Raw genomic sequence first — 26,402 nt, 5'->3', positions numbered from 1 at the left:
GACGAAAACGCACTCCACAGCCTTAGGGTCCAGCTTTGTCTTCCGATGTTGCCTCCGAACAGCCCAGGTTTGACCCCCCCCCCCCTTAGAGGTCGGGGTGACACTCCCAACGTCTGAGTGCACCAGGTCCAGTGGTGACTTCGCTCGCAAAGTGACGGCAGTACTTGGAAAGCTTTTCCTTGTCAATTTCCCTAATAGACAGACCGAGCATCTATCGTCGTCTGTGGACTGGGTTCCTCCGTAGGTATGATGTACCGCGTCCAGATGTAGGTGTCCCAGTCGTCGATGGAGAAGGGAAGTGTTAACAGCTTTTGAGAGTTTCGATATTGGGCGCTTCTCGTTCTCGTTCACGAAGGAAGTGAAAGCCAGACTCCTTGTCGAGGAGAAGAGGAAGCTCCGGCGTAATGAGGAACAGTCAACAGACCCACACGGCGAGGAGACAGCTCTTTTGACCAAGTATTTGCACAGCACTGCTAGACGCTGCGGTCTGGTACCAGGGCATAAAGCCGCGTTTCCCCTTGAGGGACCGCTGCCGTCGACAGAAAACTCTAGCGCACGGTGCCCATAGCTAACGATGCGGGTGACGTCTCGCGGAGGCGTCGGAAAACTTCGTGAAAACACCAAACAAACGGGAGTGCTGTGTGTTTGGAACAGTGCGGTGTTCGATGTGGTCTATTTTCGACAGATTTGTCGTTGGTTTGTTTCGCTGCTTAGTTTCTCCGACCTCCTCATGGATCGAGGGGAACGTCTACATTCGGAAGCTAATGTAGTCTGTCGCATCTGCACTCTATGGGTTTCGTTCTGTTGAGCCAGTATCGATTGTCTAATCAATTATCCCGTTACAAAACATGTCTTTGCGGTGTGTGGCTTGTTACGAAAATCATAAGCGACTGATAGAATTACCGTTCAACTGTACACTCGATGATGTGAAAGTAGCCATTTCTCTTAGGTTCGAAGAAATCCTTGATGTGAGCTCGTCTCTGATTCAGGTAAAGGATCAATACTTTTCATTCCCTAATTTGTTTGGCGATTTCGTTTTTGATCTTCGGGTTCGTGTAGATTTTCTTTGGATGCGACTTGTGACTCCTTTACACTTAAAAACCAAAAAGTGGCTAAAAAAGAACTTAAACAGTAAAAGCACGACTGGCCCATGCTTCACTTCGTTTGCATCTTTTACCAGGTTTTCAATGAAGAATTTAGGTGCTATCTGGATTATGATGAAACTACAATGCTCAAAGACAAGGACTTGATCCTTGTCACCGACTCGAAGCGAGATCCACAGCAAGGACAATGCAGAAAATGTGGAGCGCCAGTAGGAATGTAAGTGCATTGCTCTTCAGGGCATATTCAGCTCGAGCGATTTTGAGTCGCGAAACCATGGAAATGTCAGTTCCCACTCCCACTATATACAGGTGCCTGCGCTACCGGGCACACATGCGACGCATGTACGGATATAAACACGCATACAGCATGTGCAGGGAGGAGTGCGGACGAAAGCCACCGGACAAAATCTCACCGGGGGCGGACAACAGCTCACCAGAGAAACCTACCAAGGTTAGGTCAGGAGATCCTTTTACATATTTCACACATTGGTGCGGTGAGCTTATGTCTGGTGAGCTTTTGTCCGGGACCCGTGCCGTGAACCCTTGTTGGTATCACCCCGTTAATCTGACATGCTAGCTCTGTGACCGTTTTTCAGGCTACCACATACTTCAGGCTGAGGATGACGCATGTTAAATAGGCCGACAAGGATTGAAGTTGCTGACCTCGGGATTATGCGTAACATTTTTTTTTTCGAATTGCCAAAGCACAGCAGGGGCGACCACGGATTGCATCGATTACCAGCAAGCAAAACGCTAAAGGTTGCGCCGTTATTCTTTGAGCAATGCGGAGGCATTTTTGCTGCACTAACGAGAATCACGACGTGCAAGCGAGCTATCTGTGAAGCATCAGACAATACCGCGCACTTGCGCCGTCGACAACACGAAGATGGCCGCCCCAGTTGCAACCGCGTCCCAGAGATGGCGCTTCCCATTTTGCAGAAGGCCTATTAACGGCGCTAGTGTCCATTTAGAAAACTTGACTACCGGGATTGCTCTAAGTAGACATACGTGACAGACTTCTTCAGAATCTTCGCAACTACGTAGACTTTTATTCTACGTGGCGATGTGTTTCTTGTGAGCATCAAAATTTGCTTTACGATCAAAATCCACGGGAATGGCGGTTGTCGTAATAAAGAGGGTTCTCTGTTACACGACACGTTCATACGGTTTAGAATATCAAGTAGCGCTCCTTTTTAGCCTTATTCACTTTTTTAACAGTTTGAATCTGTTCGGTTTGGAAGAAACATCAGTTCAAATAGATAATTCCATTGTCAGTTTGAATCAAATCGAGTTAAATGTAAAATTATTTGCCCTAGTATTAGAAAAAATTGAATATTTGCATGGTGCTAGTGCGCACCTACAGGATGCTCTTGGGGAGAGAGGTGAAAAATTCCCGCAAATTTTAACCTTCTAGAAGTTTTTGGGAGAAATTGAAGAAGTAGTTTCGCTCCAGCATGAGCTCAGTTAGGAAGATAGAGAACAAATCATGCTGGACTAGAGACAAGTTTAATTCACGATTAATTTATTTATTCGTACATACTCCAAGAAAGAAAGTAGAAACGCCACGCCTGCGCGGTGTGGTACGGACACGTGAATGGTACGACATGGCTCGTGGAAGATCAAACACTGCTGATCGACAGTGATGCTCGGGGAACAGCGCTTCAAAATCTATCGAAGAAGCTGTAAGTGATAAAGACTGGACATCTGGTCGCCGCCTTTTAGAGCACTTCGGTGGTTTGAAAAGTGACATGAGTATAATTCAGCGATTTCAGGGGACATCCCAAACCTTGATGCCCTTCTTTAACACGTTTCACCCTTTGAGCGAGGTACACCCTAAAAAATATAACTCCTTTTTGGGTGTAATTTGACGATACCCTAACTGACTCCCTTTTTGGTGTATATATACACCCTCTGGCAAAACTACACCCCTCAGAAAGGGTGTTCTCCGAACACCTCTTTTGGTGTAACCTAGCGGTACCCTAAATGACTCCCTTTTTGGTGTATGTCTACACCCCCAGGCAAGACAACACCCTTCAGTAAGGGTGTTATACCGAGGACAACAGAAACACAACGGTTAAAATAAGTCATATTCTTTATTTGAATTACCCATAATACACTGCATGCACTGCAATAAGAATTACATAGTCACCGCACAATACAAAACATAAAAGTGTCCACCAACTTGTCGACCAAGATAAAGGTATTACGGTGAGACCAAGAGAAGTTCTGCCTCTGTAGTGATAGAAAAAAATGAATTGTGAAACGCCTTGATCAAATTAACGGCGAACCCCAAATTACATGATAGTTACGCAGATGGCTGAGGCCAGAGAAGGTTTATGAGTATACGCAAACACAGCCCTCGCCAACATGCAAGCAGCTCAAGGTAGAAAGTAAGGCAATCGATAAATGATGATGATGATTGAATTTTATTGGCGCAAAAGCAACTCAAGCTATAATAAGCCAAAACCATGGTAATATTGTGACTAGTTAAAAATCAGACGATTATACTAAAATAACGTAGAAATTAAGAAGCACACAATCATAGTGTAGTTAAAAGACCAATGTCCCTACAAAGCGGCAATCGGTAAAGGGTGAGCGAAGTGTCTGTAGCGAGACCCGAGCCCATACCTCTCATATTTCTGGTCAAGTGTATTACCAATTACACCATTCTGACATCGCCAACACACAAACTTGCCAGGGCCTGGTTCAGAAGACGCGCACAGCCATTGACAGAGCACATCTGACCGGAAATCAGAGGGTTCCTTGTGGTTTCATTGCCCGCTACCTCTTGCCTCTTGAGTTGTTGACTCTTGCCGGCTGCTTTACTTGCTACCACAAATTGCACCAACTGCGTTTGTTGCGTATACCCCTTGACTTTGCCTAACGGCCACATGTGACCGTTACAACGCCACGCGCACTGTTCTCTGATCTAATCCGTGCATTCCACTTAAGGTTCAAACATAATCTCAAAATACCCGCTTCAAAGGCACGTCAATCAACCAGACAAGCAGACAAGACAAAATACACCGACAACACTTACCAAACAGCACGCTGCAGCGAGACGCTCGGACAAGTTACTCGATCCGATGGGCACGGCGCATCTGTTGCTTGCATCCGTTCGAGACTCGGAACCATAATCCTTGCAGTGTCATACTAAACTCAGATGGTCAAATGACCTGTAGTTCACCAAACGACCTCCCCAAAGAACACGAAAACTGCCACAACTAACTCCAACCGCCATAGCTGGAGAACACAGAGTAAACAGCACACTGTTGCCAGACGTGCCGTAGCGAAGCATTAGAAATTTGATGGCCACTACACCTTTTTCACACCAATTCTCAAAATTACACCCTGCAGAGCGGGACATACACATATTACACCCATTTCAGACCAAAAACAGGGTGTATTCTTTTCCTTGAGGGTGTAATAAGGGAGTAAAGCAATTGATACACCCCAAATACACCCCAATTACACCTAAAAAGGTGTTTTATTTTTTAGAGTGTACGACATAGCCTCTCCCGGGGGGGGCTACTCTGAGTGTCGTGTGACGCGGTTATAATAGCCGGAAGATAATGACTGTTTGACCGTACTTGTGACTGAAATCTTGCTCATTGTCCGATAAAGGGATTGCAGTATTAATGAGAGGGATTTACGTGCCAGCGGAACGGTTCCCGAGAAAAACGCTCATAAAGCGAGTATGTCAGATTAACGGGCCCCATGAAGCTGCTTTCATAACAGCTTTTAGCCTGGGCCTCCTGCCAAGTCGTTGGTAAAATAAACTATTGTTATTTATTTATTTGTACGTTTTCAGGGACGCTCCACAGCTCCCGCTGCAGTCGCACACGACTGCACCGCCCCCACAACCCCATCATCATTACCAGGCCATATCATCAACTGCTCCTACCCTGCAGCGTGCAGTACAAGTGCAGCACGCCCCACCGACCGAGCAACAAGGTGAGCCGCAGTTGGTGGCACAGCCACGAGCGCTGCCGCCGTCGCAAAAGGGAGGGACGGTGCCGTTCGAGGACGTGGTACCGAGGTTCACCATTCTGAACTACACCTTACTCGATCTTCCTTACGACATAGCCGCGGCGCTGCACACCTTCAAGTCCGCGGCCGACGTTCCGAACACATTTAGGAACAGGACTGTGCTGTGGCTCAATCGTGACATAAGCCAGTATACCCTGTATGTACCCTTATACACTGGAAGTACCTCGTAAGTACCTCATGTTACGTTTACTGTGGTCTCCTCTTAAATGTAACTCCAAGGGAATGGAAAAGTTGTTCCGTTTGTTGGAAGCTTTGTCGGAAGCTTTGCCGCAAAGTATGCAGATTTCATGAAATGCAACTTTATTGTTCGAGATAATCAGTTTCCACTACTGGTGGTGGCGAGGAAAAAAAAGGTTAAAGGGGCACTAAAATGCAAAAACAAGTTCACTCCATATTGCGTTACACGCTATATCAATTTGGACGTTGTTATCATAATTTAAAGCGTTGATTCCATTACAGAAGTACAATCGAAATTATTCCTGACTTTTTCTTGCGTCGGTGCTAAGCAATGAACGTCGTTTCATCTTGTGCATCGACGTGTTTAGTCCATGCTGCGCGTGAAATGCCACGAAGAAGTCCCGGTTAAAAACATAGTGCGTGTTGAGGAGTGGGCTGGCGTCGCTGTCCGAAGGACGTGAAGAAAAATGCTGTCGGTGGAACATTTGGTAGAACTGTTCTGTGCTACAGTCCAGTAAATCTGTATTGGAAAATGCGCCAGCACGCATCATGCCGCTAATATACAGAACGCTACGATCGGACCTGCTCCAAATTCACGCGGCCACGATAGGCATGCGCATGCTTCTCCTGCTGTCTAATTGGATGCCACCAATCTTTGCCTCCTGGGGACCCCATTCGTTGCTGCCAAACACGGCTCTGTTTCCATCACAGTTCAATCACCGTTTGTACGAAACCAGTACAGTTCCAGGCAGTACAGGCAATCCAGAAGATTCCTACGTTCGAGTCCTACAGCTGACTAACCTTTTCAGTGACTTTCCTCAGTACAGTTAGCTTGAGTAACTGAGCCCGACTTCTTCCCGAATTTAGTGTACTGGAAGGTTTTTCACCCGAATTTGCATGAATTTAGTGCACATATTTATTTACCCGATTTTTGCACCCTGAATTCAGGAAAAAATATTTCCCGAAAACTTCAGGCTCTATTCATTGTGCTATCTTGCGTTATCTTTCATTGCTGTGAAGTGGGGGATGTAAAGAGCTCGCCCATTAATCTATATTACAGGTGCATAGAAGAAACTGAAATATGTTACTTCATATTCTGCAGTGTTTAAACCTTTGCATACATGTCATGAAATAGATATTCTGTCATGGACTCTGTGTCATTGGATTCTGAGGAAGCAAACAGGTGCCATTGCCATTGGGACACATATTTCTGTTGCATGTACTTTTTCTGGCACTGAAGGTACCCTGGGAATCTGTATGGTGAAGCAGCTCGTCTACTGGTGCTGCGTTATGGCCAGCTCCGTGACGCTGTTGGATATGTAAGATATATCATTTGTATACTAATCATTAACCAGAATATTACTCCCTAACTTCAGCATGGGAAGCCTTCAGTTGCTCGTATTTTTTTTAATAATTGTAGAAAAAGTTGGGCCATTAATGTTACATACTAAATTTGTTTTTGTGTATCTATGTAATTTTGTGGATGTAAGCATATTTATGTACATGCATTTGTTTGTCATGTAACAAGCGTAGCCATGATAGCCATTTGTTTTTGATCCAGCACTCCCATATGCTGTCTGTCTGTCAATACGCTTCTTTAGGCTCGTTTGTACTGAGTCGAACACATCCTTTTAAAACCATTAAGACCACTTAAGGGCTTAAGGGCTGGAGATTTCCTGCTACACATATTTCTTAAGAATGTAAGAAGAAACAAAACACGTTGCTTGAAGATTGATGCGTAGGAAATGTACAGAACTTACCTGAGTAACTTGCAGCAACTTTCAGCAGAAGTGGCAACTTGTTACAAATACAAGTTACTTGTGGCTTAGTCTAGCCAAGACTGAATGTCTGATTCTTGAATAATAGTCTCCATAGTACATCTTGAGACAAAAGTTTACAGAACACCGGGGTGTCTCATTTCTCCATTGGGGCAACACCCTAGGAGCAAGCAGGAGCAGACACACACACACTGAGAGCTGGACAGAATAGTCAGTCACCGTTTCTTATTCAAACTCTTCCTGATATCGAGCAGGAGGCCGATCCGATGAAAGAATACGCTAATACCATGTTCCGTAAACTTTTCTTCCAAGCTGTACTAATTCGCCATCCGACTCGCCACCGGTGCCTTCCGGACGTCCCCTGTGAAGAGTTTGTATGTTGAGGGCAATGAATGGTCGCTCGAGAGACGGAGACAATTTGAATATGTGAAGGCTGCGCTAAAGTACAGGTGCCAGGGCGATGACCCAGTTGTGAACCCCGCTCTGGAGCGACTCTTCCTTGCAAAGCCCTCTGTTGTACCCTCGTTTCCGCTTCGCGTGCAGGCGGCGAGTTCCCGTCTGGGATCCAGTCCATTTGGCGTTCCCCTGCAGCAGGCAGTCCTCGATGCTGCGCCTTGACAGAGACATCTCATACAATCCAATTTAAAAATGACACAGTTTGACAAACAATCCTCTGCACACACTGTCATTCTCCAGGAATTCCTGGAGATTCACCGTAACTTCGGAAACCACCATGCAATCTACACTGATGGGACCAAAGTAAGCAATGGTGTGGAGGCCGTTGCCTTTGAAGGTGATTCTATTATGACGGCACGCCTCAACACGAAGGCCACAGTTTTCACCGCAGAGCTTTACGCGATTCTCCGGGCTCTGCGGCACATTCAACAAAACGACCTTCAAAATTCAGTAATTTATTCCGATTCGCTAAGCTCTGTGCGTGCGCTGCTTTCATGCTATGACAGCAAGAATCACCTCGTCAAGCGGGTACGAGCGCTTGCGACCCAACTTTGTTTCGAGGCTTTTCGGTCTGTCTATGCTGGGTCCCCAGCAACACTGGGATCCCGGGGAATGAACGCGCCGACCGTGAGGCTCGGCGAGCGTTGGCACAAGAGGAGTCAGCTCTAGGACTACCATACCAAGACATTCTGCCAGTGTTAAAGAGAGCTGTCTACACACAGTGGCAGCAGGAGTGGGACATGGAAGAAAATAACAAGCTACACCTCACACAGCCACACGTTTCCCCCCCGCATCGGACTGAACACATCAACAGATCATCCGAAGTTCTTTACGCGAGATTGAGGATTGGGCACACATGGCTCACGCATCACTACCTACTGAGAGGTCAGGATCCGCCAGCTTGTGCGCACTGCGGTGACAGCTTGACTGTCTTGCACGTACTGGCATCCTGCCCTCACTTCGAACACCAACGCCAACATTATTTCACCGCATTCTACAGATACCATGTCCCACTCCACCCAGCCCTTCTACTGGGTGACACTCCTCTTGTGCCGTTTGATAATGTCATCCAATTTTTGACCATGTGTGGATTACATAGTCAGATGTAGATGTTAAGTATTGCTCCGCTTTTATCCAGTATCACCGAACTCCTCATGTAAACATCTCATCCTGGATCACCTCATCGCTCACACTTGTAGATACTCACTTGTTATCGTCCGCCAAGCACGTTAGCCTGTTCACCCTCCTCTTTCTTATCCTGGTCCATCTCATCGCTCATACCTGTAGATAGCTTTTAACTACCACACTCTCTCACATCCCACTCTCATCTCTCCCATAAACATCTCTCACACACTCACCGTATTTTTAGCGCTCTATGGCCTTTGTTGCCTTTGTGCCATTAAAACCATAATCTCTCTCTCTCTCTCACTAATTGTTTTTAGCTCGTAAAGGACAAGCTTAATAATTTGGGGACATATTCCAGGAAATAACTCCGATGCTTACTGTGCATTCACACGAGCAGCGTTCCCACGGATATACCGTAGCAGAAGAAAAGGCGAAACGCTGCTCACAGGGCGGAAGTTCCTCAGTATCTCATGTCAAACCCGTTAATATGATTACAGCCCTTCCCTTGGATTTTGGTCACAGAACAAATTGTCATATTAATTGTGTTACGAGTTGTACCATGCCCTTTACTAAGCTTCAAAAAGCAGAGAATTACGTAAACTGGTATGAAAAGATGAATAATGAAGCATTTTAAAAGAATATATAACGCTTTATTCCTTGAAAATGTCGGAGTCTGCGAGATCCTGGTGGGCGCACGGTCGCTCTTGAATGTGACGCACATGTATCCGCTCCTTCATTCCGCCAATCAGCGCTGTTCTTTAGCGCTTTTGCGACACGGTCGATGAACGCCGTATGACTACAGCTGGTCACTATGACCATGCGACCAGGGACCGAGCTCTTGTAAGCAGGGACTGAAACTGAAATGAATATCGGTTTGGTTACGGTTAAGGTTCAGTGTCAGAATTCTGAAAGCAGTTACGGTTACAGGATTCGCCGTTTTAATAATTGCAGTTACCGGTTGCCAAACACTTGAACCCGTGCTTCTTCTTTTTTTTTTTTTAGTTTTCTTAAGGATGTATCTACAGGCTGCATGGATCTCACAAAATGAGCCACGAACTGCAAACGGATAAAAATAAATGTATTCATCTGTTGCGCTACGAAAGAGAGGTGCAATGCCATCTGCGAGTTCGAAGAAAGAGAATCGCTGTCTGTGAAAGAGTAGTAGTACAGTTCTTGTCTTGGACACTCTTTCACTGTTTGCGACATTCCCCGCAAAATAATTTGTTGCGATGTCTGTTATCTTGTGCACATTAATTTCGCTCGTGCTGTAACAAGCTACAAGTCGAGAAAAACTGTGTGCGTTCAGCAGTTGAGCAAACAGATGCGGAAACAACCAGTGTGCAGCGCTGTGTATCTCCAATGATCACGATAATACAGTTCATAACTCTTAGGGGCGTACGCAATATATGTCATCCGATTATGGGTCCAAGCGCGTATGCTGTCTAAAACCTCTGAATGAAAAACACACAGCGAAGAGATCTCACTTGAATAGAAGCACATACTGCACCACTAATCACAGTTGTAAAGCGATTCAAATATCACATCCAAAGTTGTTCGCGTTCACGCTTGAACTGATTCATATGAACTGAACTGAAATCACATTTTGCGGTTTAGGTTATGGTTTCAGTTAATTGTCCATGGTAAATTATGGTTACCTTCCGGTTACAGTTATTGAAAAAATGTGGGTACCAAGCGGTTCTCGGTTACATTCCAGTTTTGAATCCCTGCTTGTAAGCATGTCAGACAGGGGCATCATAAATCACACCGAACACGGGCCCGCGTTTTGGCCGTTATAGGTAGGGAGAACTGCCGGTTCAATGACCAATAGTCACAGTAATGAGGGTAAAGTACACGTGTTCGACCCTAGTTATGTGGAAAATACCAGTCATTGTCATATAAATGAAATGTCATATTAACGAACAGGAATTACGTACATGCGGAAGTTATTGCGAGGAAAAGGTACCCGAGAAAAAGGGTCATAAAGAGGGATGTTGCATTGACGAGGTTTTACTCATATTAACCAGGTTCAATTGTATAGGGAGTGGCATCCTGCGCAGATAGCAGACGACACCTTTGGCTGTGCTGTCTGCCAGGGAATAAGTCTTGTCGCTGAGCTGAGTAGTGTTCGCCATCGTTAGAAGAGCACAAAAAGACATGACGCAGCAGGAAGCGAGGACATCTATGGTGTTTTGCGCATCCCCGCAGAATATTCTGAGTAATGCTGCTCTCGTGAATACACATTTTATGTACAAATCAAATTGTAACCATTGATGTTGGATCCTTGGAATCTGCTGCAGGACTCGTGCAGCGGGCATGACTTCGATTCAAAGCGAAGTACGAGAGGAGAAAAATACACACCATAGAAGACGTCAAGGCCCACAAGATGAAGTACGGTAAAAGAGTTATTGCGCAGTCACCTAACGCGAAGCGCTTCTGCAGAGACTCTAATGTGAGTTCAACTTTCTTTGTGCTACGGTTCGACAAACTTTACATGTGGTACAGGGTTAACATTGCCATAAATCCTTCTGGGCAGTGAAGTAACTTTGCAGTGGTTGTGGGGGGGGGGGGGTTCTACATGTACAATGCTAGTAGACAGGTTTGTCACAGTCTGGGTTCCATCGGCTTCCGTTGGTGTGTGCTGTAATACTGAGGTGTTTGGAGGATGCGATAGACAGCACACATGTTGTCAAATCGACGTCCATTAAAAAAATTGATTTTCGTTCATGCTGTGTGCCTACAACTTCTATGGCGCCAATATTGTAACCATGGAGAGTTCTGTTTTCACTATTCATTCAAGATACAGTTGAGACTGCATAGTCGCGGTTCCAGTTTTTCGGAGCTTAGTTATTCAGTTATATTCAGAGGATGCCCGATAATTGAAAGTTTTTCATAGTTTCTTTTCTTCAACTGAAGTAATATCCGGCACTTTGAGAGAAAAAGATGACTGAGAGTCGTCACATAATACTCACAGAATGAATGAGAAGCTGCATTGCACAAAAGCGGTTATCTGGCCTCACTTGCAGACAACAATGTCTGTGTGATCCCCTTTCGATGTGAACATTCTGAAATCAGGATATCCCTTCACCTTGTCCCTTCCATTCCAATTTACTGCCTGTGTTGCACCAATATGTGCCCTTTCAGGAACGCAGTTTGGGTGTTATCTGTACTCCTTTTTGTCCGCTTTTAGTTTGGACTGGGAGCATGATTCAGAGAAAAAGGTTTAGTACATCCTTCTCTAGGAGTTGGAACCGGCCTCGGTGGCTCAGTCGGTAGCGTGTTCGCCTTCTGATCCAGAGATCGCGGGTTCGAACCCGGCCGTCAACGCCAGCAACTTGGTGGCAGGGTACAAGTTGCTTAGACACGCCGTCTTTTGCGAGGGACGTTAAATACGGGGTGCCGTGTGATGAACTTTCATCGCCCGTTAAATAACCCTTAGGTGGACAAAAGCAATCTACAGATCGATTGCTGTGGCGTCGCTGATCATCTCAGTTGTCTCGCGTCAACCCTCAATTATTTATCTCGGAGCTGGAAATTTTCAGGGGAGACCTGGTAAGTGGTCGAAATGAACTCAGGATGTGCTCATATTGAATTGGGTAACATAGTAAACACCCTACTAACTGAGTAAGGTACCCTATTCAGTGGCTCCTATGTCGAGCTGCTTCATGGCAAGGACCGAATTTTGCACATTACACAAATGCTTTGCAGTTTTTTTTAAGGCTTGCTGCATAATTCATTTAGATCAACTGGGCCGCTGTTCCTTGTTGCGAGGGCTGGTCCCATACAACGTGGGGCAATCTCAACGCAAAAGGAAATTAACCTCGTCCAGCTAGGCATCAGGGCATGGCCGTCCTTGCCGAGCTCTCAGCTACTGGAACCCATAATTAGCTTTTTGGATAAATCCAAATCAGTTTAAAATTGATGGGTGTATGGGGAACCTTGTTGATAGTCCCCACAAACACCCTGCCCTCAAAGCTCTTCTGGACACCATAGGACTTCGATCCTTATTGTGAAGGGGCTCATTCTTCCACTCCCCACATCCCCACCCCACAATGGGGTAGAGTATCGCCTCTGGCGATGAACACCCCATTCATCTTCTCGTAATAAATTTGTTGTTGTTTATAGTCAGCTGCATGGAGAAGTGATCACATTCAAATATCGATCATGGCAGCCAGCGTCGAATAAAGATGTACTGGATCTGCAAAGTCGGAAGGTGTCACATAAGGTTGGCACAAAATAATTTATTATTGAGTGACCAGCAATATTATATAGTAGTAGGGTAGTTTAAAGGAGTTGCGACGTTTGGTCTCAACTGATTCCGGATATACATATATAACGTGTATATACGTGTATATAAAATGCAGTTATTTACATCGCTGTGAACTTGCATTGCAAAGTTCTACAACACTGAGTGTTACACTAAACTATGTGGAGAAAACTGGCGCTGCAAAAACTTTTGCAGCTCTGACATCATGGCAGCTGTCTCTGCCAGTGAGGAAGGTCACATTCTTACAACTACCAATGTAAATTGTGAAAGCTGTGACGTCAGAGCTTGACTGGTGCATATGTTTGAGACTTATATCTTACCAAGTATGACAGGTAGAAAAAAAAACCTCAATACTCTAGTGTGCATACAATGCATGCATGCTGCAGTTAACAGCACTCATTGAAGTGTCACGACCTTAAAAGGGTTGTGACACTTGAACAAGTTCTTTTCAGTTCTTTTCAACACGTTCAACATTCTGGAGTCGTGGTGCTCTCAGTCAGTGCTCAGTACCATGCTGTACATGTTTGAAGTAGTCCAGACTTTGTCCAAATGGATCGCTGTACTAGAAGATTTACTCTGCATTCGGGAATCAGTGTGGAATGACCACGTTGGTAAATACATGTTGAAGGCACCTCTCAGTTTGTCGTCAGCTACTGCTTTTTTCCCCTACCTATTTTTTCCCCCTTTTCTCCCGTATTTTTCACCCAACAACCTACGCTAGTCACTAGAGGTGTACGAATATTTCGGATACGAATTTAATATCTTATGCTATCTGCAACCTAGTTTCAGTATTCAAAACTTTCGTATATTATTGAAGCGAGGTTTTGCTGTCTCCATTTTGCAAGTCTGCTTCGCCTCATTACACTCCAGAGTCAGGTGAAGCCCACTTCACGTTGCCGCCATTGTTCTTTTGGTCTACGGCTCAGTTCAGCAAGTCGGCTTCACACCATTACTTGCCCTTTCGGAAGCTGGACCGAGAGGGTCTTTTTATCGACAATATGTGGACGATACGTTTATCATCATTAAGAAGAATTACGCCGACACCTTCTCAGACTTTCACAACAACGTCCACCCCTGCAACCTATGACCACGACTCGTAGGGAAACATCCCCTTCTTAGACGTCATGATTCACGGGAACCCGGATGGTACTATATGCACGTCAGTATACAGGAAACCCTGTGACTCGGGTCAAGTCCTCCACTACAGATCAGACCGCCCTTTGGAACATAAACGGTCCGTGGTCCGATCCGTGATCCATCTTTGAACATTCGTCTACCCACAAAGAAGAAACGAAAGAACTGGAAATTATAGAGTACAATTTACGACCCAAGTGTTACCCCGAGACTTTCATCAACGACACCTTCCACCGGAGGCCAACGGGAAGACAAAAAAGAAACGCAGCAAGCGCCAGAAAGTTCCTACGTCTCAATTCCTCGTATAAAAGGGGTTTCCAACCTATACGACGAATTTTATCACAATCGAACGTAAGAACAAGTTTTGAGCCAGAGAGGACACTTAGAAGCTCGTCTGAGCCATCCAAATGACAAGACAACCCTTGACAACGAACCTGGTGTTGTTTACCAGACACGCTGCGAAAAATGGCCAGCCGTCTCTGCCAGTGCAACAAGACAAAAAACAAGCACAAGAACGAAGGAACATAGATGGGACCAAATCGACCAAAGATCCAACTGAACCATGTGACCACGTGCGGCTAACCGGACACAAAGTTGACCTAGGTAACCTTGACATTTTAGCCCGTGAAGAGCGATGGGAAGTGCGTAAACAAATTGAATCTTGGTTCATCAAAAAGATAAGCAATTCTGTCAACAAGCACCTTGGCCCCCCAAGGAGCACAATGTACTGAAAGTCGAGTGCAATAGGGGTGGACGGTATGTGTCTTCTCAACGTTATTTAGTTTCACAAGTCTGTTGAAGGCCTTCCACCTACCTATCCACCCCTATTGCACTCGACTTTCAGTACATTGTGCTGCTTGGGCCTGTGCGGACTGCTACCTATAGTTAATAGATAAGTAAGCATTTCAGCCAAGACCAGTACTGTTCCAGAAACGTCAAACTTTTAGTTTTTCTTTATGTTGTAGTGGCAGTCTGAGTTCTTTTACCAATAAACATGACACCTCCTGGCCTTTGGAGCATATTCACTAACAGATGGAAATATGTGCAGTTTCTAAAAAGAGTGCGGCAAATCTACAATGCGAACATAGAAATGAGGAGATGCACATGAAGCAGGCTGCATGGAACATGTTGACGAACTCTTAATGAAGTTAATCCCACTAATGCAGCCTACCATACACAACACAGAGGGACCCTTCTGGATCCTTCTCTTATGATATGTTACGCTGGGTGAAAACTCTCACAAGTTTGGAGCAGAACATCATTGAATGAGCACAACACCACAAAATATTTCACCATGAGGTATTCAGAATTATTCGAATTGGGCTTTTTCTGATTACTCGAATTTGATTCGCCATCTGAAGGAAACCTTCGGATTCGATTCGCGGTGCAAGCGAAATATTCTTAAGCTATTCGCAATAGAAATTTCGCTATTCGCAGCTAATTCGCTGCTAATCACTGTCATTTTGGTAACAGATGATATCTCCAATTTCTGAATTGTTGCGACTCGATGTGGTAACAGGGAACAGCTTTTTTTTAATTTACAAAACCAATAGCCATGCACAGCGCAGAAATACGTAAAACTTAACACAAACATGATCATTCCTCCGAAGAGTGAAGATGTGCAGTAAATTGCAGAAAGACACTGTACACATTAGCCACTGTAGCAGTGCCTTCCCTGTAGACTGGATATTTTGTGCCCATGTTTATAATTCTCACTCGGTTATCGTTGCAGCATCCAGAAGTTATTACGGCACCAGAGTCTGATTTTTGTATTGCTGGTCACATCGAGTGGATGGACAGTGAATTGAAGAAGGTCTGTCCAGACATGGAAAGGGCATCTGAGTCTATGAAGACAACATTTGAAAGCAGGCGATTGTGGTTACGAGAGCAGAACCCATCGGTAGGTGGGATTCTAGAAAGGTACCCAGCCCTTGCAAGACAGGATCGGGTATGTTATTGACAACAACTGTGCTGTTATGTTACTTATAGTTAGAGTTAGAAGTTTCTGGGTTTAACCCGATTCTCCGAATTTGCACCCCGAATTGCAGGTTGCCTCTTCAGGGTGAAACCCGATTTTTACCCGGCAAACTGCCCTCACTGAGACGTCCGTAGGAATGCACACAAACCCGTTTAGCAGCAAATACGATTACATCAGTGTTTCTACCGAACCAGTACAGATAGCTTTTGAGTAAGTGAGCCCAGTTTCTTCCTGAATTTAGCATACAGGAAGTTTTTGTTTTTCCGCCCCAATTTGCTTGAATTTCGAGCGCGTGTTTATTTACCCGATTTTTACCCCTCGAATTTGAAAAAAAAATATTTCCCGAATACTTCAGGCTCTACCTACAGTGTTATTTTGTGGATTTGGAACTGCAGCCTAGTAATAATTCAGACTCTTTCCTACTCTACGGACAAAACTGCTGGCACTGTCAAACGCCCCACAGAACCAACGTCTATTCCCGTGGTGAATAGTTCGGACCGCTACTTGGTAGACTTGCTCGATTATGTACTCGTACTGGTCTCACTTGAGACTTGCACGGTTATTGGGATTTATCATGTCCTGAGTGCCAGAAATGCGGCAGGAAAATGTACCCCCGATGTGACCGATGTTTCGTACTGCTTTTACGGCACAAATGGACTTCACCATTCCCGACATGACGCACACGTAGATGAGTGCGTGTGTAAAGTTGGAGTTTACTTGCACGCGACCAAGTCAGAATGCCTCCCACCGCTTCAGATGTCTTGCAAGAAGTTATATTTCAATATGCCTATCTTTGAGTGGGGAATACAGCGGATTCCTCTTAAATGAAATTCCGAGGGAAAGGGAATCTTGTTCCATTTATCGGAAGTTTCATTTAGGCAAAGTAACATGAAAAATGGTTAGAAGCACTTAGTTATCTTAGTTATTTATAAATCTTAGTTGCTCCTAACCGTTTTTCATGTTACGTGTGTGATTCCCTCTTCGCGGATACCTTGACAGTGTGTCTTTTTCTTTTCCCTTTTCGACATAAGCAAAGTACACAGATTTCACGGAACGCAACTTTATTTTAAGATGATAAATTTCCACTACTGTAGGTAGCTAGGAAAAAAAATGAGTTAATGGCTGTTCTCTTCGCATATTACGATTTTGTATTGACAAAATATGCATGTATGCCAGAGGCTTGAAAAAACTGTGCATCCTCTTATACCCATATTACCTGTCCATATCATGTGATATGGTTCACATCCTCATTCAGTGTGCGGCCTGCTATGACGACAACGTTGACTTTGGCATATCAGATTTCAGTTTCTACTTTTGAGTTGCTCTCGCAATCATGTCCTCGATTTATCAGCAAGATTGATGCAAGCGAAAGCGCTTTATATGGCTGTGAAGGCTTCGTGAAGACACACGTGGACGCGAGCTGAGCCTAACATTGTACGAGTGATAAACGGATTGGGTTCTACTGGCTATGGCTTATTCCCAGGTCGTGAGACGTGAATGGTAATCTTGCATGTTCGCCGGTATCTCTGTACCGTCACTTTGTTAAGTTTATCCGAACTACACAAAACAGTAAAGAAACAAGGGAAAGGGTGCAGGCTAGCTGGTATAGATCCATGAAGAAGACCGTGAGACACGACACAGAAGGCGACACACGTAGGTTCTCTGAGAACCTACGTGTGTCGTCTTCTGTGTCCGTGTCTCTCGGTCTTCTTCATGGATACACAAAACAGGTCTTTTCAATTATCCGAAGATTTTCATCATCGCATATGTAGGAAACCAACCAAAGGTGACTTCATCGTTTCTATTTATCCGTGATTTCTGCTTAACCGCGTTCCGTCTAGTGAGAGTTGTGGGGACCTTGGTTCCCACAACTCTCACTAGACGGATCCTAGCTCCTAGCAGCTCCTACACGCTCAGAGAGCGGACGGCCTTTGTTAGCGGGTGTCTCAAATGGTTAGCTGAGCAGGCTCGGCAGGCACCGGTACAACTGACGGACGGCACGACTCCTATCTGCTGAGCGAGGATGGCATCCTGTTCAGATACATACCCGAGGCGGATGACGATGACGGCTCATCCCCATTCAGACGGACCTCAAAGGGTCGGATCCTCGGAAGGGGCGAGCTTGGGCGGCCCACCGGCTGTGCTAAGCCCAGCCAACTGGTCGTCCGTTGTGGACGACCGTCCACGTTGCTGCCGATCGTTACTGCGGAAGGGGAGACGTTCTCTCCGCGGGCGACCTGGCTCGGGAGCGTCCTCCATTCTCTTGGCGGCTCCGTCGGGGCTCGCCCGTCCTCTGTCGGCGTGGTCTCGGCATGGTATCTGCCGAGAGGAGAAAAAGGGAATACGGTGAGAGGTTATCTACACATCGTGAGAGCTCGAAAGGGCTCTTCACCAAAATGGCTTTGTGGAAATTGCGAAACAGAAATCACACTAATATCACATAAATCGTGAGCACTAGGTCCTAGTGACCGAGATAGTGGCTACTACGTGCGCCGCCTGCGGGGACGCAAGTTGTAGCGACTGGAAGCTGGTCCGGTAGCGGGATCCGGGTCCAGGTGTTGAGGAGGCGGAAAGTCAGAGTCTCCGCTCTCGGGTCTTGGAGGTGGTAAGGTTTCAGGTCCGAGATGTGCACTGGCCCAGTTTCTTTGCCAGTGTCATAGCGACGAAGCCTGTAAGTGAGGCCGGAGGAGCACGCACTTACCTCGAAGGGGCCATCCCACCTATCTGCAAGTGAAGCTGCAAAGCCGCGTGCCCGCATCCACTTAGCGGGTAAGTTCGTCGAAGGACGAGGTCACCGACGCTGTAGGTGAGGTTCCGTCGTCCTTGGTTGTATGAGCGAGCCTGGTCCAACCGTGCGACGTCCAGGGTCTCCCGAGCCGTCCGGGCTGCATCGTCCAGTTGACTCCGAAGGTCCTCAGCAAACCTGAATAAGGAGGCCGAGTACTGACAATCCCGGAGGCCCAGAGCATTCTCCACTGGAAAAGGTGCCTCTCGTCCCAAGTTCAGGAACGCCGGGGTGAAGCCTGTAGATCTGTTCAGCCAGGTCAGCCAGGCGAAGATCCCAATCACGGTGGTGCTGACTAGTGAAAGCAACCAACATCATTTCAGGTTCCAATTAACACGTTCGGTAATGTTAGCCTGAGTGTGATATGGGAAAGTCGTCTTGTGCTGAATGCCTAGACAGCGCAAAGAAGCGCAAGAAGACAGCGCAAGGAAACAGCTCAACCCATTTCGTGAAGTGATCAGTAACCACAAACAAATACTGGTTTACCCTCTAGGACTACGTGGAAAACGGTCCCATCACACTCACAAGCGACTATCTGCCAGGGCTTATTGCTCTGAATAGGCTGTAAGCGCCCAGGGGGTAAACCACCACGAGGTTATGTTCTCTGGCATACGGGACAAGTGCGAACATGCTTAGTTACATCCTGCCTCATTCCTGCCATGTCGCAACACGACAACTATTTTTTTTTCAGGGTTCATTATGTTCCGATGATCCAGAGTTTCGTCTGTTATTTGTCATATCTCTATTAATGTCCGAAGTTTTAACTCTGTTCAGCATATCCGAGAATTCGGGGTAAGCGAGTTCGGCTCAGCGGGAAGTCTACTGTACATCTATCAAAGTGTCCCAATCCATTTGGTATGCAAGTTGCTTTTGAAAGAGAATCTTGGCCAAGTAGGCTGGTGAAGTGGTGCCAGATATTACTGTATGTGTTTCATACGCATGTTTCTGTACGCATTAGTACTTTTAAAAGTAGCCATTGGGCAGCTACCTTTGGACATGCCTCTTCGGCGCCTTTGGCATGCCACAGTAACACCACTAGGAATTTGAAGAACATGCTATGCAGGCAACTGTGAAACCGAAACTGGAATCGATGCATTGGGTAGTATGCATGTGCCTACTCCCGTCACCTAGGAAGTGATTGCAGTGGGTGCTATTCTTGTCTACATCAATTTGAATGCTTGGGGGAGGAGCAGAAATTCAGTGACGATTTAGTTAACAGTAAATGCGAGAGAAATGCGTTATCATTGGGCAATTTTTTCAGTCCATACTTTACTTCCGGGTATCCACATTCGGTCTAAACCACGACCTACTTTATACAAACACGACCATGACACTCGCCGATTCCCCTATGGGTCCGCTGTCCGCGGCCCGAAGCGGGGGAAAACCGGTTTCGCGCTCAACATGTTCGCTAGGGGCACCACGTGCACACCTCACACGCGAAGGGGAGACGGCTGCTGTAATATCGGCAATGTTTATTAGCATTGTTTTGTGCGTGTGTCTACGCGTTGTCTTCGTGTATCCTGATGCGAAAAACGTGTAATGTGTGCTTAACGCAAGTTAGTTCTACTTTACGCAAAATACATGAATTTTCGCGTCTAGAGCCGCCTTGCTTGGGACAGTGCTTGTACAGGATGTGTGGTATACCGTGGGCCCCCATTTGACGAATATACTTGATCCTTGGTAGAACATTCATCGCTTCACACTGTGCTTCAACCGATGATAATACGAAGTTGAATTCCAGATGAGTGCTTGTGCGCTTTGTGGCGGAAAAGCGCCACAAAGCACAAAAGCGGCACAAAAAAGTGCCGCAAAAGCGGCCATATAGCGCCACAAACGATGTAGCAATTGATGTACGTGGATATTGCCATGGGCGATCGTGCTCCAAAATTTATGCGTGGGACCCGTAGTTACTTGACTCTGCGAATGAGTATGTTAGCTGTCATTTCATTGTCACTACTGGACAGCGTGCAGTTTTAGTTGGTCTTAATTCAAACTTTTAATAAGAACACAGCACACATAACTGAACAGACACTTCATTTTATTTCATTTAATTTTGTCTGCTGACTATTTGGCAGAAATATCACCACATCTACTTTGCTTTTTCATTACAATCACGTTGCACATACACTCGACACCTTCAGGGCCTTTCGCGGTACGAAATACTCGGGTCCGACACTCCTTGCTTCGACTTGCAGAGTGGGACGGTGCAGTACGCCATCACAAACCACTCAATGGACGACGTGCGACTAACCAGAACTTCACACGGTAGAAAACGGCATCCAAGTCAGGAACGAAAACTACCGTATCAACACGTGGAGCGCATCTGCTGTGGGGGTTACTTGTGGCGCCACGACCTTGCTGCGGCCACTAAGAGAAACATTTTCTCCGGCGCTGGAGAGAGGCGCAAGTGTCATGGTCATGTTTTTATAGAGTAGGTCGTGGTCTAAACCCAACTTCCGGTTCACTTCCGAAAAAAAACGTGACTTCTGGTTGTCCACTTACCGTCTATACATGACTTCTAGTATCCACTTGTCTAACCTGACTTCCGGTTGTCCACCTCCAGTGTACACTTGACTTCCGGTTCAACACTTTCAGTTACTATATCTAAGTCCATTTAATTAGCCTTTAATGAACCTCAGTTACTTTCAGTTACCCTGTAATTACTCTTTAATTACCAAAGGTAACCGAGGCTACCTAAGGTAATCTTTAATTCCGTTTACTTGCTTTAATTACTCCTCAATTACCATTAATTACATTTACTAATTACTCTCAATTATCCATTCCATTAATTGATTTCATATATTATTATCCAATAATTAATTTCATTTAATCCTTCTCTTATTTACGTATATCTTACATTCATTACCTATTCTTGCTTTAATTACCGTTCGTTACCTTAAATTACTCTTCCCCTCTTAATTACCTTCGATTACTTAAATTTCCAATAACTTACCTCTATTTACATTTACCCTCTTATATGCCCTTTACATGTTCACTTATACTTCTGCCTCAGTGAGGCATCACCATCTCACACGCGGGCACACACACACAGATTTTACCATTTTGACACTCCTAATGCTGACGCATTAATAAATCAAATCATGAGAATCGGGGGGCCTGCCTGTATTTGACTATATAGCATTATTCAAGTTGATTTGAGGTTTTGGTCAGTTGAAAGTTTTGCGTACACATTCAGCTTATCTCTCGTGTCTTACTTTAATTTCTATCTCGCTTCAGATCTTTTAAGAGTTTGCTTCGAATCACCAGTGTCGACCCTCAACAAAAGCTCTATGAAATAGTGGACCAGTACTGTGATTCCGTTGTGCAACTCTCAGTCGGCAACAGGGCTCCACCGTTAGTTGGTCAGCATAGTTGGTCTGCATGCTGCAAATTTCTGCTCCGGTGATGCCAAGAGAGGTATGTACTCCGTCACCCATGTCACTGTGTGGCGTCTGTTTATTTTATCGTCATCGACCACTTAAGCAGTGTTGACTAAAGGGGCACTAAAATGCAAAAACAAGTGCACTTCAAATTACGTTACACGTTACGTTAATTTCCTACTTCCTGTCATCATTCGAAACTTGCGTTATGAACTTAGTCAAAGTATACCGCATTCTTTCTTGCTTCGGCACTAAGCAGTAAGCGACGCTTCAGCTTGTGCTGCAGTGCTTTTAGCTCATACTGCGCGTGCGATGCAATGGAGCAGTCCCGGTGACGGACTTTCATTTCAGAGCAGGATGTTTTTGCATTTTAGTGCCCCTTTAATAAATGAGGAAACCAGTGACTTTTTGTGGGAAGAATGACACGTTTGCATCTAGCATCTGGCAGCACTGTCCTTTCTGATGAAGAAATGGGCTATTGCCAAGGCCATCATCTTTAGGACAAAAACAAACTTGGCAACATAGCTGCCACCCTGAAATTGGGACCCCTATCTGCTGGGATTTTTGTAATAATTAATAATTGGGTGTTTACGTCGCGATACAGCTGAGATCATAAGCGACAGGAGTCGGTCTTGTGGATTGCTTTTGCCCACCTGAGGGTTCTTTAACGTGCGATGAAAGCTAATCACACGGCACCCCATATTGAACGACCCTCGCAGAAGACAGCGGTGGGATTCTTGGTGCCGATCGATAGTGTCTTGCACTGCCACGTGATGCCACAGCCAACTGGAGTTACTGGCTCTCACACAAACCCTAAAGCACCGAAAGATTCCACATGAAACCCAGCTGAAACATGGAACAAAAAACAATACAAGTAAGAAGACGTTTCCTCCTCGCACAGGACGATGAGGCAGGCTTGCCATTGGCTGTCCTGACGCAATGTGTGCCGTCCTTGGCCCCGCGTCTCTTTCTCATATACATTCACGACTTCCAAATGATCTACATCGTAAGTATGTCTCTGTGCTGATGATTGTGTCATCTATCGTCTGATTACTAACGATTGTTGGAGCTGCATTAAGTAAACTAAAGGACACCCAGGTAAATTCAAAAAGACCGAATGGGGTAGTAATTGCTGTTTTAGGTACATCCTCGGGAGGCACGGGTGGGTATCTGGTAATTGGCTTTAGTAAGGTCAACCTTGCTGAAGTGGGCGGGGCCAGAGAAGGTTGGCAAAGGAGTCCTGAATATAGGTAATAGGTATAGGAATATAGGGATACCAATCTGGTATGGTGGCACTATCACCGTCACTGAGCAGGGTACGCTACAGTAGTATTAGAGTGCCTACAATATAGTGTCAGTATTTCTAGGCACTATAGTAGTACAGTTAAACTCCTCAATAACGAAAGCCCGCAAGAACGATATTCTCCTAGCAACAAAGTAATCCGGCGCCCCGGCAAATACCCATAGAGTCCAATGCATTCGCCCACTCTTAACAGCGAACAGTTTTTAAAATGCAGTCCCGCATTAACGAAAGTTTCAGGTAGTGCCCAGTAGAGCCCTGCGCATCGAAAAATGGCTCGGCCCGACCTGGGTCCAGACCTTCATATTTTTATGCGCCCGGTGACCCAGTGACTAGAGCCTGGCCCGGTCTGGTAACCCAGCGAGTAGATCCCGGCATAGTATCTCCAGCCGCGCCGTACGCGTTTCTGCCGATATCAAACAAATTTACCTGTAAATTTATAAGGAGAGAAGACAAACATACAAGTGATGGCGGTTTAACATCATAACCGCACCAGACCAAATTAAATCCAGAATGTACGCGGGCACGGCCGTTATCGTTACACTGTCAAGATTTTGCGGAGCTAGAGGATGCTGTTGACAAACTCCTTCTCCCAGTCCATACCCCTCTCACCAATCTTTGGCAAGTGATTGTGAAATACGTGAGGAGTGAGGAGCAATGTAAAGTGGCTTTCCGAATGTTCTAGAGGGTCGAATCACATGCCTAATGCTTGTCTTTGCAAAATATGCACAGGAATAACGCAAGCGCATGATGATATGAACTAATGCATCTCCATTGTGTGGAATTAGCTGCGTCCCCGGCCCGGAGCACACAGCCAACAACAAGCCCAGCTTCGCCCCCGGGCCGAGACAGGGGCCCGGGCCCGTGCACGGCTCTAGTGCCCAGCAAACAATATACATCCTGGGGAGATCTCGCCAATATCTTCTTGTTGTGGAGATTTTGATGTCCCATGGACTTTCGTACATAGCCTGTTGACGTCTTTTTTTTTTTACGTTGAGGGAACTACGCTTTCAGAAACTTTTGTTCGCCCAAGGTACGTCCTCGCAGTGTCACCTCTCAGACATCTGGATATTGATGGGACGTGTATATTTTCGTGCACATCCGCATTATATTTTATATTCCCTTGTATTTTTCTTTGTCCTACTTCATGCAGAGGCATTAAATACACAGATTGCACGTTAAAGCTCTCATTAGTGGACAAGATACGTCCCATCTCCATACAGTGTATCCAAGTATGAAATTCCAGTCAAGAGGCCCCACTGATGTACATACTTCAGTGATAATACTACGTTCCAGCCATAATTTGGCGCAATGTGTCACTGGCACCAGTCATGAGCTCGGCAACTCCTTGCAACGAGCGTCAGTACTGTACCGCACCTCTGTCAGTACTGGATGGAGCATATACTGAAATACAAGTATCCGGGACACGTTCATTAAAGGAGCATGGAAGTCATTTGGAACATATAGTTTTCACCGCTTGATAATACTACCTTCATAAGCTGTCACGAAAAATATTTCCTTCGAAAACCGCGAATTTCCTGGCAAAATTAGTTTGCAGGAATGGGCTCCGTGGCGACAGTCTCCCCCAAGCCGAGTGTGGCGTGTGGTGATGTCACGTGGCCGAGCACTTCACGTTGTTGAACTGGATGACTTTTTGTGGACGGACGCAGACTTCATTGTGCACGAGGAGTGCAGCGACGACACCATTATCGATGGTGTGTGCGCAAAGGAAATGAGGAGAGTGATGATGAGAATGGTGAAAACAAAGCACAAGAAAGGCAAGCAAGCTCGCGTGACGTGATCGACGCTTTCGACGTTATCCAGACTTTCCTTGACGTCCACGACAACAAAGCTACAGATAGCTTATCCGGCTGCCATGTCCGTATTGTGCAGGCGAGTGGAGGAAAATAAGCGACTATTTTCATTAATTTTGTTCTGCAAAGTAATGGGCGTGCTTATTTTGTTCATTTTTGTCCACTTATTTTGCTGCAATGCATGCTATTCTAACTGTTGGATATGTTTTTCCTTTTTTCTCTAACAGCTATGTAATTGATGCCATTATTTGTGTTTAAGGTTAGTTTATGTAGTACAATCATTCATTAGTTTTATTTAGCGTATTAGTTTATTTAGCACATGTGCTCAATATGTGTTATTTGGATGCATTATTAATTCTAGAGATTTAGTTTATTTTTACGTTGTACCGATTGTATGCTGTACGGGGGCTGGGCCCTTGTCAAGCTGTACTTTACAGCTTTTTTGTCTGTTACTCCACACCTGATTGGTGAGAAATAAAATGAATTGCATGCAAATGAATTTTTGCAATAGCAAAGTTCTCACGAGAAGTAAAAAACTTCCTTCCCCGGCAGTTTCGTTATTGTGGGGCTGTATATCATTCCCAGCACATCCCCCTTGCCAGGAATGCCTCGATGGTATGTCATTGTCGCCCCTGGGAGTGCACCGTACTGGAAGGAGTATGTTTCAGGAAGGTCGCTCACCACTAACAATGCTTTCAAGAAACCCTGAAGAAGCAACAAAATACTTCAGATTTTTCTTTTTGTGCGTGTATTGCCTTGGAGTTAATACACTCTAAGTCTTTTCACACCTTTAAAGGTGCAACAACGTGCATGGCGCACGCCTTTTTAGGTGTAATTTTGGTAACATCATAATGTAGCACGGTTTCGCACAAATTTTCTTTACTCGAGTGTTGTCTGTCCTCCAAAAATTCAGTCTTGCGACATCTCAACGTTGTTCAACAGTATTGTAGACACTTGCGCGTGCTCGATTATCGTTAGCGATGCATATATGCATTAGCTCGTACCTACGATATCCAAGACATAATGAAAGCAAGATTTGCACTGACACTTGATCTTTA

At 45.4% G+C, this 26,402-nt stretch overlaps 1 protein-coding gene across 3 annotated transcripts; it reads left to right on the top strand.

The window, feature by feature from the left end:
- Positions 1-604: 604 nt before the first annotated feature.
- On the top strand, positions 605-16,248 carry LOC135375316 (uncharacterized). 3 transcript variants are annotated; one of them, XR_010417210.1, is made up of 8 exons: positions 613-989; positions 1,181-1,320; positions 4,915-5,057; positions 5,190-5,289; positions 6,571-6,649; positions 10,987-11,138; positions 15,820-16,035; positions 16,136-16,248. XR_010417210.1 is itself a non-coding variant. In XM_064608056.1 (6 exons), the coding sequence occupies exons 1-6, from the start codon at positions 849-851 to the stop codon at positions 9,321-9,323; spliced, it is 879 nt and encodes a 292-aa protein (XP_064464126.1). In that variant the 5' UTR covers positions 605-848; the 3' UTR covers positions 9,324-9,652. The 3 variants fall into 3 exon arrangements, 2 of the variants coding, with proteins under 2 accessions (XP_064464126.1, XP_064464127.1); XM_064608056.1 differs by lacking the exons at positions 10,987-11,138; positions 15,820-16,035; positions 16,136-16,248 and adding an exon at positions 9,048-9,652 and having other exon boundaries at positions 605-989; XM_064608057.1 differs by lacking the exons at positions 15,820-16,035; positions 16,136-16,248 and having other exon boundaries at positions 608-989; positions 5,190-5,319; positions 10,987-11,341.
- The last annotated feature ends 10,154 nt before the right edge of the window (positions 16,249-26,402 follow it).

This window comes from Ornithodoros turicata, unplaced genomic scaffold (genome assembly GCF_037126465.1).
Source record: "Ornithodoros turicata isolate Travis unplaced genomic scaffold, ASM3712646v1 ctg00000850.1, whole genome shotgun sequence".
In the NCBI taxonomy this organism is placed as follows: Eukaryota; Metazoa; Arthropoda; class Arachnida; order Ixodida; family Argasidae; genus Ornithodoros; species Ornithodoros turicata.
This window is presented reverse-complemented; position numbering and strand designations above follow the sequence as displayed.